Genomic DNA, 16,777 nt, shown 5'->3' on the forward strand with positions numbered 1-16,777 from the left:
AGCGCAGGGGAAAAGCTGCCCCATCCTGCTCCCCGCGAGCCAAAACATGCTGGGGCAGGGGGAGAGGTGCAGCGTGGGAATGATAGAGCCCCCCCTCCCAGGCAGGCTGAGCAAAGCAAGCCCTGAAGGGCAGCTTGGTGCTCACAGAAATGGGGCAGGGAAAATGGCACATGACCCCCCATGACACACCCCCACACCTTGCCTCTGTGTGTGGGGGCAATATCCCCCCACATCCCCACCAAACTGGGCCCATGGAGACAAGGTGGGTGAGGTAATATTTTTTACTGGACTAATTTCGGTTGTGAAAGAGACAAGCTTTCAAGCTACACAGAGAAGACTTGAAGAAGAGCTCTGTGTAAACTCTAAAGCAGGGGTCGGCAACCTTTCAGAAGTGATGTGCCGAGTCTTCATTTATTCACTTTAATTTAAGGTTTCGCATGCCAGTAATACAGTTTAACGTTTTTAGAAGGTCTCTTTCTATAAGTCTATATTATATAACTAAACTACTGTTGTATGTAAAGTAAATAAGGTTTTTAAAATGTTTAAGAAGCTTCATTTAAAATTAAATTAAAATGCAGAGTTCCCCGGACTGGTGGCCAGGACCCGGGCAGTGTGAGTGCCACTGAAAATCAGCTCGCATGTTGCCTTCGGCATGCGTGCCATAGGTTGCCTACCCCTGCTCTAAAGCTCATCTCTTTCACCAACAGAAGCTGGTCCAATAAAAGATATCACCTAACCCACCTTGTCTCTTTCACGTGGAAGTTAGTCATGTGTGCAAATGGTTGCAGGGCAGGACTTTCGGCTGCAAGTTCTTCAGGGAGAGGACGATGTTTTCCTGTGTGCTTGCACAATGCGGCACACAATGGTGTCACAGTCCTGCACTGTGATCCTAGAGGGAAGACTGTGGTGTCCATGTGGAGGTTCATTGATGTTAGTGAGTGGGGCTCCATGGAGATGAAGCAGTCAGCTTGCATGGAAAATGATGGAGGATCATGGTCTAAATTGGGGCCTTTGGATGCTACAGCAACAGAAATGATGGATGGTCATTTTTCCTGTTACTCTTCTCCCAGGAATATCTAGGCAGATTTGAGGCTCCATATTTTTGGTCCTACCTGGCTAGGTTTATTTAGCTTTAATCTGATGTCTACAGTCTTAGCAAGGCAAATATCTTTGGCTCCGTAGATGGTTACACAAAACAAAAATAAATACATTAAAATCAGTCTCCAAACCTCCACAGTGTGTCATGCCGTACAAGGTGTAGCCTTTGTGACAGAGACATTCGAAACTTCCTGGGTAGTTGATGCAGGTATGGTCACAAGTCCTTTCGAATGAGCACTCATCTATATCTGAATTCAGAGCAAATATTTTTAAAAAGTCAGAATGCAGTTATTCCAGATGGGCGGAATTTAATTCTCTCAGTCACAGCATCAACGTTATTAATAAATGGCCTGAGGCATTACAAAGTAAGATCTGAATCAAATTATAAGCTTAGTTTTCCTACAGTTTTAGAAAGAGAGGATTCAAGTACAGGGAGGAAGGAAGGAAAGAACTTGGTAGAATAAAGCAGTACGTCTGCAATATACATTTTTTCCCACTAGGTGACACCATTTAACCTCTGATAGCATATCAAACCTCACAAACATGAAATGCATATTCAGATTGTTTCTTCCATTCTTAATTCTTATGAGGGTAATTAAGAGCATTGCATGACATTTCTGCTCCATCACAGGGCACACAACAATCAATAAGGAGCACTACCCATGATTTTTTTTAAACAATGCCGAACTGAGCAAAATAAAGATACACTGAATAGAAAGTACCACAGAAAAGATATTATGTTATAGACGTTTTAAACAGCAACATATGCAGGATGGCAGCAATTTTTAGACAGTGAATTTCTGCAGCAAATCTATCACCTGGAGTCCTGTTTTTTTCCTAAAATCCTGTTTAGAGGAATTCCTTAGGAATGTTTTTTAAGTTAAAAGGTCAGTTCAAACAAGCACATTTTATTAAAGGTTTTAATTTAAATGAAAGAAAAATAGCATTCCTCCAATGTGTTGAAACATATAGGAATTGGGTGGTGTCCTTTTAAATAGTTTGTGAGCCCGCTGGTGGTCTCTCGGTGTTCTGTGTTTTAGAGCCCAGACAGAGCAGCAGTGCACATATGTTACTAGGCCTTGTATGTTGTGTCTATTTAGGAAACAGTAAACACCCAAGAATATTAGTGAGCTCAAAAACTGTTATGGGGATACTACCCAATGCCTATGCACTACAAATGTTTATATATTTTGATATGTAATGGACAGTTGCTAACACTCATTCAAGGCTTATACACATTGAAATTAGGCACTTATGTAAGTATTTACAGGGTCAGGGTTTTCATAACTGTTTCTGACCAAGTTTCTAATGCTATAAAAATATATATATATATTTCATGTGATATTTATAGAACTCTTTCAATGTGTTGAACATATACATGCAGAGATAATGCACAGAAAAATTAAATGAACAAAATAAAAAGTATCCATACAGGTAAATACATAATATAAAGTGAAATACACTTGAGACGTAAGAAGACCCGAAATCGTCATCTGTGTGTGTGTATCACACTTTCCCCATACAATCAAACCAAAAATGGTGATTTCAGGTTTTCCTTTTTCTCATGCAGCCTTCATTTTTTGTTATGAGTTTTCCTGTTTGATTTTTTCCTGTGTTTGCTTTCTAAAATTATTTTCTTGGGATTATTTTTGTAGCTTTGGAAATATTTAATGATTTGAATATATTTTAAAAATGGTAAACTGTTTTCTCTAAATAAATAATACATTTTTAAGTGAATCTGGAAGCCACCACCACAGCTGAAGTTTAAAAGAATTCAAATTCAGAAGAAGCCAAATAGTGCATTTTAGTTTCATTCATGTATGACAGTATCCAGGGCATGGTATCACTGGAAATTCACAAGGACCATTCATTGTTGGCCTCTAGCTTACTTTGGAGAGCTCTTTTTAAAGACAAAAACACACCAAACAAAAATCCTTCATATTCCTCCGCAATGGCCCAATCCTGCACCGTTTATGCCATTAACATAAATGACTGCAGGGTTAAGCCCTAAACTCTTTGACGCTAACAAGGATTTATATCACTTCTTGACTCTGAAAGCAACAGTTTGCTTACAACAAAAATATGCTCTCTTAGAATGGGTAAATGATTTCTATTGAATGAAATATCATATCTACTATAGGCTAATAGAGATGTTAAACATTTTTATTATAACACAAATATATTTTAAAAAGGCAATTTACCCATTTAAATCCAGCCCCCTGCTCCCTGCTATTCTAATAAATCCTGCCTTTGCTCTTTCTGTAGCTGACTGGGATTGGAAATCCTCTAAGCAGACTTCTCCCTATTTTAAGAATAACCCCTTTGGCACTGTCTCCTCATTGCTTGACATGGTAGGATGTCCCCATGCTAGGTTATACCCAAGGCTCTGAGTTTTCTGCAACCCCTTGACTACAGAATCACCAGTCTCCTGTGGAATTCAACACTGGCCATAGAAAAGGGAAAAATATTCACCACTTACTCTGCACTAAAGGAAGCTGGCTGCATGTTAAAGTCAGGATAGTAGAATCTTTTTTCAGCATCTCTTTTAGACTCTGATACCTGTGCTCTGGGGGGATATGACTGCTGACTCCCAGAAACCCTTTGATACCTTAGCATCGTTGCACAAATCCATGTCCACTTCTTCTCTAGAAGGGTGTGCTTAACCTGCATTAACTCCAATAGGAATGAAACATGCACATCCCAACAGTGATTGAATGATACCCTTTAATGGTGGCAGTGACATCTAGTGGATAGAGTACTGGAATGGGACTCGGGTTCTATTCCCAGTTATGCCATGAGCCTACTGGGCGACTTTGGGCAAGTCACACCATTTCTCTGTTTCTCAGTTCCCTATCTGTAAAACAGGGATAACGATACTGTCTCCTTTGTTAAAAGCTTTGAGATCTAGCGCTACATAAGAGATATATTGGTTGCTAGCTACAGTGACTGAATTGAGCTGCCTCTGGGAAGAGGGCCCAGTTTCATTTAGTTTCATCAATAGAGCTCAACCCTTGGCAAAATACCGACACAGGTTAGTATGCTGTAGGCAGTTGAGCTCTCATGGATATGGGACAATCAGTGCTCCACATTTTGACCAATGAGGGTTTTGTACCAGAGCAGGGGAAACTGAACAAACAGGCCAGGCAGTATGGGAGCAACGTTCTCACCCCCACAGAAGGGAGAGATGAGATGGTCCCTGCCCTCCCCTCTCAACCAACTCTGGGGGAGGGGCAGATAGTGGAGATGTCAGAGGAATGGTCAATACTGTGAGCAAGGGAGAAAGTAAATTTATCCTCTAACAAGCATTTAAATTTTATCTAGCTATAAAAAGCTGAGGACCGCACTGGCCGCAGCATCACTGTGGGGCACTTTTGTTGAGATACATGCTGAAGTTTGTTTAAATTTGGACTCATTATTTATGGCTGCCTCACTCGCCATAACATTGCAACACAGGGCGTGTGCGCTAGAGATGGGAAAATCAGCAGGGCCAGCATTTCAAAACTGGCTTTCTAAATTGCACTTCCACGTGCGTGCAAGCCAACTGGGAAGCTGCTTGCGCGAGGGCATCACAACAACATGCAGTTATATGACCCGTGAGCACAATGGGAATGTGCTTAACTTCACAGATACAGTCTAGTCAGCCATTTGGGGGGAAATCTGACTCTTGAGCTTCTTGGTTCTTTTAGTGCCTTCCTTTTATTGGAGCGTTGGGACACGCTATCCAGGGATGATAGGGCCTTTCCAGCCGTCTCCAGAATGCTTGTCAATGATTGCTTGCTAATGGCTCGTCTGAGGGTGGAGAAGACCCAAGGATGCTTTTACTTTATTCTCAAACCTCTGTATTAATCACCGGTTTTATGAAAAAGAACAGGACTACTTGTGGCACCGTAGAGACTAACAAATTAATTGAGCATACGCTTTCGTGGGCTACAGCCCACGTCTTCGGATGCATAGAATCAGGGCCAGCTCTAGGCACCAGCAAAACAAGCTGGTGCTTGGGAGCGACACATTTCTAGGGGCGGCATTCTGGCGCCAGCCATGCCGCCCCTAAAAATGTGCCCCGTCTGCCCTAGCTCACCTCCGCTGCTGCCGCTCGCGCGCTGCTGCTCGCCCTCCCTCCCAGGCTCTCAAACCTGGAAGGGAGGGGAAGATCCCGAGCGGCCGCGGCGCACGAAACAGCTGATTCGCACGAAACAGCTGCTCCCCCTCCCTCCCAGGTTTGAGAGCCTGGGAGGGAGGGGGAGACCCCGAGTGGCCGCGGTGCGCGCGCTGCTTCTCCCCCTCCCTCCCAGGATTGAGAGCCTGGGGGGAAGAGGCAGGGCTGGTGATTTGGGGGAAGGGGTGGTGTTGAGGCGAGGCCGGGGGTGGGGTAATTATATAAGCGGGGGGGGGGGGGGGGCGGCCAAAATTGTTTTTGCTTGGGGCAGCAAAAATCCTAGAGCCGGCCCTGCATAGAATGGAACATATATTGAGGAGATATATATACACATACACCTGTTTTATGTTAGCAAGGAGATGGCTTAGTGCATCACACCTGCCTTTCACCTGGAGCCCTGGACATTAAATCCTGCTTAGTTTACAATAGACAATGAATTTGAATCTTGCTCTCTTTTGTACAAAAATCACTGCACAATGTGTCACAGCTCATACTGGGAGCCCAAGACTAGAATAGCAGTGGTGCTGCAGGTTGAGGTTAAGGTGCATCAGCATTTGACGGCACTTTGTGTATCTCTAACCAGCGCTAGTAGCCTCTCATCTTCATGAACATTGCATTTCTCCATATGAAATAATGTCCCGCTTAACTCTAAGTGGATTGCACACAATTTCTGTAGGCACTGTGTAGCCCAGCAAACTTGGTGGGGAAAGTGAAATTCTATTCCTTTATTTAGTATCATCTATCTTTATATTTGTTGCCTCTGACCTGATTTTCTAAACATGAAAGCTCCATTCCATAAATGCTTTGTATTTTATTTTTTAAAACATTGTTCCGGCTTTTGCCCTAGAGGGTCATTTTGATCATGTCATAGGCAGATTTATGAATACACTTTTATTTCAGACCAGCAAAATACTCACTGTCAGGCATTTATACTACACTCATCATCACTATGGGATGCGTGAGTGCCTATTTTTAGGGAATTATAAGAGACAGCTTCATAAATTGGAGAGAGTTCAGAGAAGAGCCACAAGAATGATCAAAGGATTAGAAAACCTGCCTTATAGCTCAAAGAGCTCATGTTATATAGCTTAACAAAGAGAAGGTTAAGGGATGACTTGATTGCAGTCTAGAAGTAGCTACGGGAGAAACAAATATTTAATAATGGGCTCTTCAGTCCAGCAGAGAAAAGTATAACATCATCCAATGGCTGGAAGTTGAAGCAAGACAAATTCAGACGGGAAATAAGGCGTAAATTTTTAACAGTGAGAGTAATTAACCACTGGAACAACTTACAAGGATCGTGGTGGATTCTCCATCACTGACAATTTTTAAATGAAGCTTGGCTGTTTTTCTAAAAGTTCTGCCTTACCAATTATTTTGGGGAAATTCTGTAGCCTGTGTTATACAGGAGGTCAAACTAGATGATCACAGTAGTCTATTCTGGTCTTGGAATCTATGAGTTGATTCTTTGAAACTAATCAGGACTATGGGGCTAAATTCACCCCTGCTGGAACAGGGTTGGTTCCCCACCACTGCCCTTACTACAGGGGATATACCAAGGAAGCCCCATTGGTGGAGGTGATTCAGTGAATGTGCTGTTTAAATGCACCCCCTGGCTAAGCAAGCTCTGGCTGAAGCCACACTTGCTGGAGCTCTATTAGTTGGCTGTGGGTCCCATAGTTAAGAGGGGGGCAGTGTGTAGCCTGGCACTGCTGCAAGACTCCCCACCTCCAGTCAAAATGTCCATCATCAGGTGCCTGCACCATGGCTGGTCTGACCTCAGGCTGAGTGTAGTCCATGATCTCTAGCATTCCATAGTGCAGCCCTTGAGGCAAGTATCCAAACAGTGTAACAGCCTTGCATTCCTTTCCTTTTGCCCATAAGGGATTCAATTCCTAAGTGGTTGTATAGTGGGTTTATACCAGAGCAGGATTTCACAAGTTTGTGTGGAAATCTGATTATTGCCAATAACAGGTATGTTTTATAATTACTTCTCTGGTCGTTTTATTTCAACTCGGCCTTTGGGTTTTTTTTTATTGTTTTTGTAATGATCCTTGATTTTTGTAATGCTTACATGCTCTAAGGGATCTTTTAAACAATCTTTATTTTCCTGAATTTAGTGCTTGTAAATAGGGGCCAGGTTGACAGTACTGGAAAGTGAAGTCCTTCATTTATTGCCACAAAAAAGCCTTCCATTTATTGCCAGAAGAAGAGTTACTGCCTGGGCAGTAGTAGTTTCCTGGAGCTTCCTAATACAGCTGAGACTCAGTGCTAGCCTAAAGAAACCACTTCTAGGAGTGAGAGAGTACCTCATTTTCCATGGTCATCCAGTCCTTGGCCCTTCTGCTGAGGCTGTGGGTTTCCAATTACAGTAGCACTAATTGTGCTCGTGGTTTTTGTGATGTGGACACTTGCTCACTTGTGGACTGAGAGCACAGGGCACTGAGAACCCATCAGAGAGTAATGATTTTTGGCCAGTCCAAAACTGAGCTGGATTCATACCAGGGTCTTAGAAATGAAAGACTCCTTTCTGTATTGCACTACCAGTCCCTCAATTCAGTGCTCTGCATTCAATTAATCAGAACAGATTCTGTTCAATGCAAAACAAGACATTTTAAATAGCATTGGGCTTGTGAGACAGATAAATGTTAAAATCTAAATAAATCTAAATTCAGATAAAAATCTAAACATTCAAAGATAAGGTTGAGAAACAACACTGGATTTTCAGATGATTTTGTGCACATGCAAATTGATGTGGAAACTCCAGTAACTGCTTCTTAACTGCATTTACCTATGCAAAACTCATTTGGACAGAGACATATGTGTGATTTTGCTGAATCTAGCTGGGGATGTGGTTGTAGAATGGAACCAATTTAGTGCCCGATCCATGCAGACATTTAAAAGAAAATCTAAAAAAAAATATGGATTTATTTCTCTTATTTTCTTTTATAATACTGTATGCTGGAAGTTGGGCGAAACCTCACTGAAGCTAGTGGGCATTATAGCTGCCTCTCATTCAAGATTAATATAAAAAGCAATTAAGCTGCTTTATAGAATAGATAGCTGAAACAAGAGGAGCCCCCCAAAACTCAGGCCACATGCTGGAGTAGGAGTTGAGCCATGTGGTCTGACGGGTTTTCCCTGGAATCTGAATGTAAATGTGGAGGGCTGGGTATTCCTTAATGGAGCTGAGAGAGTGAGAGAGAAAGCGACAGAGAAGAAACATGACAAACACACAGAGAAGGCAGCAAGGAAACCCCAGAGACAGTCAGAGATGCCTTGTAGCATGACTCTGAGATAAAGCTGAGAGAGAGAGCTTTTTGGTAGAGTGCTGGCTGGAAAGAGGCTTGGAATCGTGAGCTAAAAAACTGTTTCCTGTTGTTTGATGTCTACTATGTTCAGGGAAACAAGGCTTTATGTACATTCATTGTAAATAAACAGGATTGCACCAAAGAAATACATGACTCCATTATCAATTTCTCCTCTTAATGGAAACAACCCACAAGACCCTGAATACCAGCTATCTGCTCTGGTCAAAAGGGGTAATACTATTATAGTAGCACCTGGAGGCCCCAATCACAATCAGGTCTTCAGTGTACCAGGTGCTGTACAAAGATACTGTTCCTGCCCCAAAGAGCTTACAATCTATCTTCATCTTTGTGGTAAAGTTCTGCATGGATTGTGTGGCTGCTGTCTAAGAAGCTGTGGGGAACATATGAAATGAAAAATCCTCTGGGTTCTGACTGATGGATGAGCAGAGTTTGAACCTCAAACCTGAAGTGATGACACTGACTATACTATAACTATCATCATATTACAACACATCTCAATGTAATAGAGTCATATCTCAGTACTATGTCACAATATGACATCATGATGATCCTGTCCTCCAAATGCAAATCCATGCAGTCTGGATTTATTTTAGCTCTCTCAGACACACCTGGTTTGATTTCCCCCTAAACCATTTACACAGCCCTAATTCAGGCTCCGTCTACACTTGGAGCTGGGGTGTGATTCCCGATTTGTGTAGACATACTCACACTAGCTTTCATCAAGATTGTGTGCTAAAAATAGTAGCATAGTCACGGTACCATGGGCAGTGGCGACATGGGCTAGTCTTGCCAAGTACTTACTCATGGGGTTCGGGTGGGTTTGTACTTGGGGAAGCTAGCCTGTGCCACTGATTGCCCCTGCTACTGTGGCTACACTATTATTTTTAGCGCACTAGCTAGAAAAGAGCTAGCATGTATCTGTCTTCCAGCACTGGGGAGCACCTTCCCAGCTGCAATATAGACATACCCGGAAAGTGCCATACAATTAACTATGTGCTACAGAACACACAGTGTATTCAGATCAGCCAAAGCCAATCACAGCTGTCTGTGTTCCGGTCACATTCCTCACCACCCAATCCAGTGGATCCTTTGAGAAAAAGAGACATTCCCTTTCCTCATCCACTGCACAGTCTTGCCCTGACCCACACACACTGAACTCCTTGAAAATAATCTGTCAATGCTTTTAAACTAAACCCTGCCTCTTTCTAGACATGCGTGTATTTAAAACAGTTACTTTCTGTTTTCCTTCTCCATCCCCCAGTTGCCACCTGGTAGCTGATGCTACCCCCACTGTGTTGTCCATTTCACAATCAATCAGAGACTACCTGAAATGGCTGCCAGTGGTACCTACGGACATTAGCGAGCCTACAAATCCCAGTCAGAGGGGCTGCTGGAGCAAGGGAAGCCTTGCTTTAGGCCAGACTCCCCACCAAAGGATAGCTTGGATTCAGTGTCAGGAAACATATGACCTCACAGCAGATGTATGACATGGCATCACACACTTTCTGACTCAACTTGACCTATCTCTGTCCAAAACTCATGAGAGTATCCTCCCATAGGTCACTTAAGAGGGACAATGCAATAAAAGACCCAGCATGGCACAGGTCAGTTGACTCAGGCTTCATGGCTATAGAATTGCAATGTAGATGGTTGGGCTCGGGCTAGAGCCCAGGCTCTGAGACCCCCATGAGGGGGAAGGATCTCAGAGCCTGGGCCCTAGCCCAAACCCAAACGTCTACAACTGCAGTTTTATAGCCCCGTGAGCCAAAGTCAGCTGACCCAGCTCTGAGACTTGGTGCCACAGGTTTTTTATCGGCATGTAGACATACCCAACAAACCAACAAGATCACTTTTTGATTTGACAAGGCCATTCTTTAATACAGAAGTCCAGCATAACCAAAAGAAACAGCTTATTGTTATAACTAACTGCTCATTATGTTTCAGAATCTGCAATAATAAAACCAACGAAGGATGGAGCGAAAGAAGAAGAGATAATACAGACTATTGCTAGATATAAAACCTTTTATTTTATTACTTTCCTGCTGAGTACTTTTAGTGGGGAAGAACTGGTGCAGGCTGGCATCCTCCTCCCGAAAAACCAAGCCTTTAAATGTAATTCAAGCACCACACCCCTGTGAGCTTTCTGTTGCGTGACTGACTTGCAAACAAATCCACTCACTTGTTGCCGAGACTTAGCTGTTAATAATGTACTAATGATCTGCAGAAGAAAAATATCTGGCATTAATTACTATACCTTTTATTTGAACTTAAATGTATAAGTAGCTTAGCCACATCTTGCACTTCAAAAACCGGAGCGGGTAACTCTGTCCATTATGACTAACTTCAACTCAGAGTATTTATTTATTTAAGGATTTTATTGCTCTCAGTTAGCTAAGTGATTAGTGAAGACCAAATGCAAGGCACTAATCAAAGAATGAAGGACTTTTGAAGGAAATTGATTCTGCTTGCAAGGGGAAATGTGCCTTTTATTACAAATGATTAACTCTGTAAGAATTCAAAACCAGTGGTAAAACAAATAAATACATATAAATTGCAGAACAAACCTTCAAGCTCTACTGCAGGGAGACACAATAAATAATCGGAAACCTGTGACTAATTATATAAATGCCAAAAATTGATACTGATGTGAAGAAGGGGAAGTTTCCTTTGCAGTTTCAGTGACAGATAGAAAAACAGGATAAAATTGCTATTTTTCAACTTCAAGACTAGGCATCCAGTAGCAGTTAAAACTGGGTTATGGAGAATACTTGGTTACCATCAACTCAAATAAGTTTTAGATCTGATGGATTATCCATTATTCAAATGTGTTGCTGTGCACCAATATATTGACAAAACTCACTATCCATAGCTGGTTGGGGCCAACTTCTTAGTTCCCCTTGTTCTGATGAAGCAGAGCAACTCCCATTTTGTTGTACAATCCACTCTATTAACAGCTGGGGATGCAATTGTGAGTGTGCTCTAGTGATAGCTTCACAGCGCCTACGCTTGGATCCATGCAGAACCCTGGAATCAAGGGGACTCTGAACAGTCACATGAGTCTGCTCATATAGATCCAGTAGCAGGATTGGTGCCTTTATTTGGCTCCCTGATGTGTCTGTAAGGAATAATAGCATGAAAAGTGCAGTGGAAACCTCCTGAGGAGTGTGGAGGGAGATGGTCTTTATCTTGTGCTTCCTTCTGGCTCTTTTAATTCATCAACACTAGGGAATCTCGGGGAAAAAACCACCAACCTAAGATTGATTCTTAGACAGCCAATTGCTGTCTTTTTTACGGCTTTCTACCAGTTTTCTTTGCTAATGTTCCCTTTTCCATCCAAGGACTCTCAAGCTACATGGCACAAACTCCCAGTGAAAGCGGGCCATGGGAAGGTGCATTATGCCATGGTGTCCTCCATTTAGTGAATGATAGCACCAAGACACACTACACTTACTACATGTCTTGTTCTGCCTTGTCTCCTACAGTTTTATGTCCATTTTCCTTAATCCCTCAGGTCTCACTTAAAACTTCACTCCTGCCCTCCCTAAGAACACCAAACAGTGGATTATGAGTTGAGATGAGGAGCTGGAGGGAGAGAGACCTCTGTCTTGATTCTAGAATGGAATAATTTAGCAAGGATAGGTCAAAGTCTATCACCAGACATAGGTGTGTCTTGATCCACTGGCTAAATCATTTCTCAGGACATCTTTGAAGAGTTTTACTATTAGGATTTCCATGTTTCTTCCTCTGCACTCCTGATAACATAAGTAATGGAATGTGTTGGTTCTTGAGGTTGAAGGCTCATCAGCAGGTCATCTCTCTTTCAGGCTTTCCTCAGTTACAGTGGTATCGACCTCAAACTCTTGGGGGTGGGGTTGTATCTTCCTCTGTGCTTGTACAGAACCAAGTACACTGTTAACACTCTAATACTCTGATCAGCCAATGCTCTGATATAGGTGTAAGGGCACTTCAGTGACCCATGTTATTGTTTATTGTGTACAATTCTGACTGGAGATGTCCATTTTGTCCCATGAGAACGAAATGAGCAGTTCAGATTCTTCTAAAAGAAAACTGTAAATTATTGGCCTGCATAGGTCCAGTCATCAATTCTAGTGGGTGTCCAGGGCTGAGAGATGTCAAGCAACTCCTAATAGAGTGGGCTGACACCTGGATTTTGGTATTTCATAGATTGTTTAGATTTTAAGGCCAGAGGGACCCTTATGATCATTTAGTCTGACCTCCTGCATAACACATGCTGTAGAATTTCATTCAATGATTTAGAATCCGATTCAGGAAAGCCTCCCTACCTAGGAAAGAACTCGAGCACATGCTTAAATGCTTTCCTGAGTTGGAACTTGAGTTTTAGTTTTCTGAATCAGTTAATTTTTGAAGTTGTGCTTTGGTATAATCTTTGTCCAAGTAGAGATTTAGGTAACCAAGTTTGGTTAGGGTCAATACGCTGAAAATTTAACTTAATAGTGTGCACTGTGTGTCCTGTCCACTCAGAAACCATCAGGTGTCCTCTGACATATACTGCATATTACTTTGTTGGATCTGAGGTTGTTTCTGCACCTAGAAAAGTTAGTATTCCAAAGAAACAGTTACCATGGATGGTTTTTCTGCCTCTTCTAAATCAAATCCCAACTGCAGTAGTCATAGTCTGGCTCTTTCAGCGGTCACAGGAGTCATATCAGATAGATCTCTCTTTGATAGTATGGTCCAAGTGGACCTGTCTTCTCCTTAGCAAACTCATCATCATCAACATCAGAGCAATAGTTTCCTACTGGTTACCTAAACGCACCAACAAAGAGAACAGCAATGGGAAGTACAAGAAACTTCTATTGGTGATAGTCCTTGAAGTCAAATGGCAACTGCTGGTTTCCTTTATCTCTGTCATGAATCCTTATTAAAAGAGCAGTGGCTGTACCTTCCTGGGAGAAATCCCTGGGATTTGAAAGCAAAGGGTTAAGAATCCTGGAACTTGGTGATAGAAATGTAGGTCCAAATTATTGCTCCCTCTCCAGAATAAATACAAGCCTTTCCTTGGACTCTGTTTCAAGTGACTCCTGTGTGATCTCACGTAACAGCAAGTTCATTTCCCCTTCTTTTCTTCAGCTTCTTTCCAGAATTGCCCACTTCACTTCTTTCTCCCGCAAGGAGCCCACAAGCTCACCATCAGCCACATGCTTCCCTCAGCACTTACTGCTCAGTTACAGACAGAAAAAGGGCTGTAAAATATCATCTTAGTGTGGTAAATACCTGCTCCCTATGTGTCTTCCTAAACATACGTAATGAGTTTACTGACCCACACATATTTTTCTTCCTGTCAGCACTGCACAACCAATATTGCTATAGGTCGGCAAGCAGCGTTTTGTTCTGCTTTATGTATCATCCTCTAAATGACCAGCTCATTTCTGCGTTACCGAAAGCTTTGGGAGTCTGGGAGAAGTTTCAAGTGAGTCCTGGGTGCTGAGGAAGAATTTATATTTTGGATGGCAACCATGGAATTTTGGCAGTTTCAACCAGGAAAAAATTGGTGGCTTAGCTGAGGTCTGCATCATTTAAGGATATCAATGGGAGTTTTGCCTGAGTAAAGTCTGCAGGATTTGGCCTGCAGTTTTTAAATGAAATATGATATTACTATTATTATTACTGATACTGCTGTTTGGCAGAAAAAGGGTTTTTATTCTTTTCCCTGTAGCATTATGAAGAATCTGTTTTTATGATAGGTTAATTTGTTACTTTAAAAAATAACCATTTAAGAATCCCTGCAATTAAGGGATGAGAGCAGCAGATTATCCAGTAAACTGATTCGCTGAAAGGAAATTCATTTGGTCTAGTATTTTTAACATACAGGAAGCTGTAGCTACCTTCCATATGTACACCTGAGCACATAACCCAGCAATGTCCCCTCCTAGGAGAACCATGTGGGCAATAGCCCTCAATGGAATTTCTCAGAGGACCCTTTACAAAGCCCCCAGCATCTTCCAGAGAGAGGTTAAAGGAGAGATTTAAAAAAAAGCAGTGACAGCTGCCAGCAATAGCAAAGGGTGAGGAGAGGGAACTATCTGAGCTCCCCATACTCCTGCAAGGTCAGGAATTGGGTGGTGTAACTCGCCCTCCCTCCCAGCAGCATGAGGGGTGGTGCCTTTACATCTCCAGCAGCCCTGATGATGTCAGCAATTCGATTAGCCATCCTGTGGAATAGGGGAGTAGCTGTGTAGAGGGTAATGTAATGGGGAGGCTCTGGTGACACCTTCACAGCTCCAGACCATACTCCATAACTGATCAAAAAATGTCTCTCTGGCACCTGCGTTCTCTCAGAGAGCAGCATAGGGAACAGGAGATCCCTCAGATACTGGGGACATACAGGGGAGAGGAGTTTATGCAGAAAGAGAGAGGGCCCATCATCTGAGGGACTTTTTGAGAAACTTTATTTTTTTAAAGGAAGGAATTAACAACCAGGTCAAAAGGCTGCTGAGAATGGTCCATATAGAAGGGGAAACAAAACAGATCAATAACTAGATATAAAAAAAAAATAAAAACTTAATAGTGAGGCCAGGGTCAAAGGTGTAAAGGAAGCCTTTGGGTAGGAGGACTGGTCTGACTGGGATTTTTTGAATGATGATTCCAATTTTTTTTTAATTATCCAGCTCTGCCCAGTTAGCCTTATTGTGTGATCTAATTGGAGTTGCTCTCATCCTCCCTTTCCCTCTTATTTTATGCTTCTCAAGGAGAGGGATCATGGTTTTCTCTGTGTTTGTACAGTGCCTAGCACAATGGGGTCCTGATCTTGATGGATGCCTATGGGCACTACTGGAATCAAATAATAATAAATAATAATTAATAATACCACATTGCTGTCTCTAACAATGCTGCTTATTATAGCTAACCACACATCTGAAGTCAATAGGAACTGAGTTGAGCTAAGCACCTTGCAGGATTGAGGTCTTCAGAGAAGAACTACACTGTCAGTCCAGAATTGTACTGGAAAATCAGAGAAGGGCTAACATAGCTGACATAACTAGGCCAGAGTTAAAACAATACCTTCAAACAGACTGCATCAGAATGACTGCGAACCATCCTTCAGTGGAGCTTTACTCACATACCCTGCAACCCCCAATCACACATGCCTAAGCCCAGGTCTACACTAGTGGGGAGGTCGATCTAAGATATGCAACTTCAGCGTATCTTAGGTCGATTTATCTGGCCGTGAGGACGGTGGCGAGTCGACCGCTGCCGCTCTCCCGTCGACTCTCCTTTCACTTCTCGCGAGCTGGAGTTCCGGAGTCAACGGGGAGCACGATCTGGGATTGATTTTATCGCGTCTACACTAGACGCGATAAATCAATCCCCGATAGATCGATCACTACCTGCCGATCCGGCGGGTAGTGAAGACCTGCGCTAAGAAGCACATCAATTGCTTTACGGCCTCACAGCCTTATGGTCATATTGTCTTTGACATGTGATTTTGAAATACAGCATTATTTATGGTTCCAAAATAAGGACCAGCTTGAGCTAGTTGGCTTGCACAGGTATTTTTATGTGTGACTGTTAGACACAATACGTTAGAAGCAACACAAAGGATTTTAAGCGATGAGAAGCTACTGGAAGGGTTTGACCTACTGGGATAGTAAGTGAAACAGAGGGAGGAAAAAAAAAAAAAAAGGAAACGAGAGACAGAGGGAAAAAGAAAGAAGCAGTTTCTGTAGAAAATAAGTCATAAAAATTGGAGACGGGGGGCTGTATCAATGCTTAAAGTGATTGTGGCCTTTTCAGTAAATTATCCTTGCACTTGGGCTTTCCTGTTTTCTGCTTGTCTGAGTTAACTCTCTCACACCCTTCCCAGCCACCGCCTCCATTAGATGAGGCCTTTGTTACAGTCAGGCTCCTCTATTTATTAATCTATGGGACCCAGTAGGAGGCAATTGGCTCTGACTCCCATTACATTTATCCTCTGACCATTGTTTTGCTAGCACAGTCTAAAATGCAATTAGAGTCAAATGCTTTCCCAACGTTTTTAAGAAAACAAAGTACTTTCATCAAAAACATTGCCAAGATTTTATGAGCAAACATGTATCCCTTTCCAAAATTAATCATTTTCCAAGGCGAAAGCAAGCTGAGTTATCTACTGCCATTATGGCAGTAAACTGTGCTACTACTTCAAGTGCTTGGGGAGAAGAAGCTATAGATC

At 42.4% G+C, this 16,777-nt stretch overlaps 1 protein-coding gene across 8 annotated transcripts in view; it reads right to left on the bottom strand.

Moving 5' to 3' along the window:
- Window positions 1-16,777, bottom strand: part of SCUBE1 (signal peptide, CUB domain and EGF like domain containing 1) — a 307,537-nt gene that overhangs the window by 54,823 nt on the left and 235,937 nt on the right. For all 8 annotated transcript variants that reach the window (XM_005296703.4, XM_008165966.4, XM_042848272.2 and 5 more), the window contains one exon: window positions 1,230-1,346. In XM_005296703.4, coding sequence (XP_005296760.2) covers window positions 1,230-1,346 — 117 coding nt within the window. The remainder of the gene's footprint in view (window positions 1-1,229; window positions 1,347-16,777) is intronic.

Source organism: Chrysemys picta, chromosome 1, assembly GCF_011386835.1.
Source record: "Chrysemys picta bellii isolate R12L10 chromosome 1, ASM1138683v2, whole genome shotgun sequence".
In the NCBI taxonomy this organism is placed as follows: Eukaryota; Metazoa; Chordata; order Testudines; family Emydidae; genus Chrysemys; species Chrysemys picta.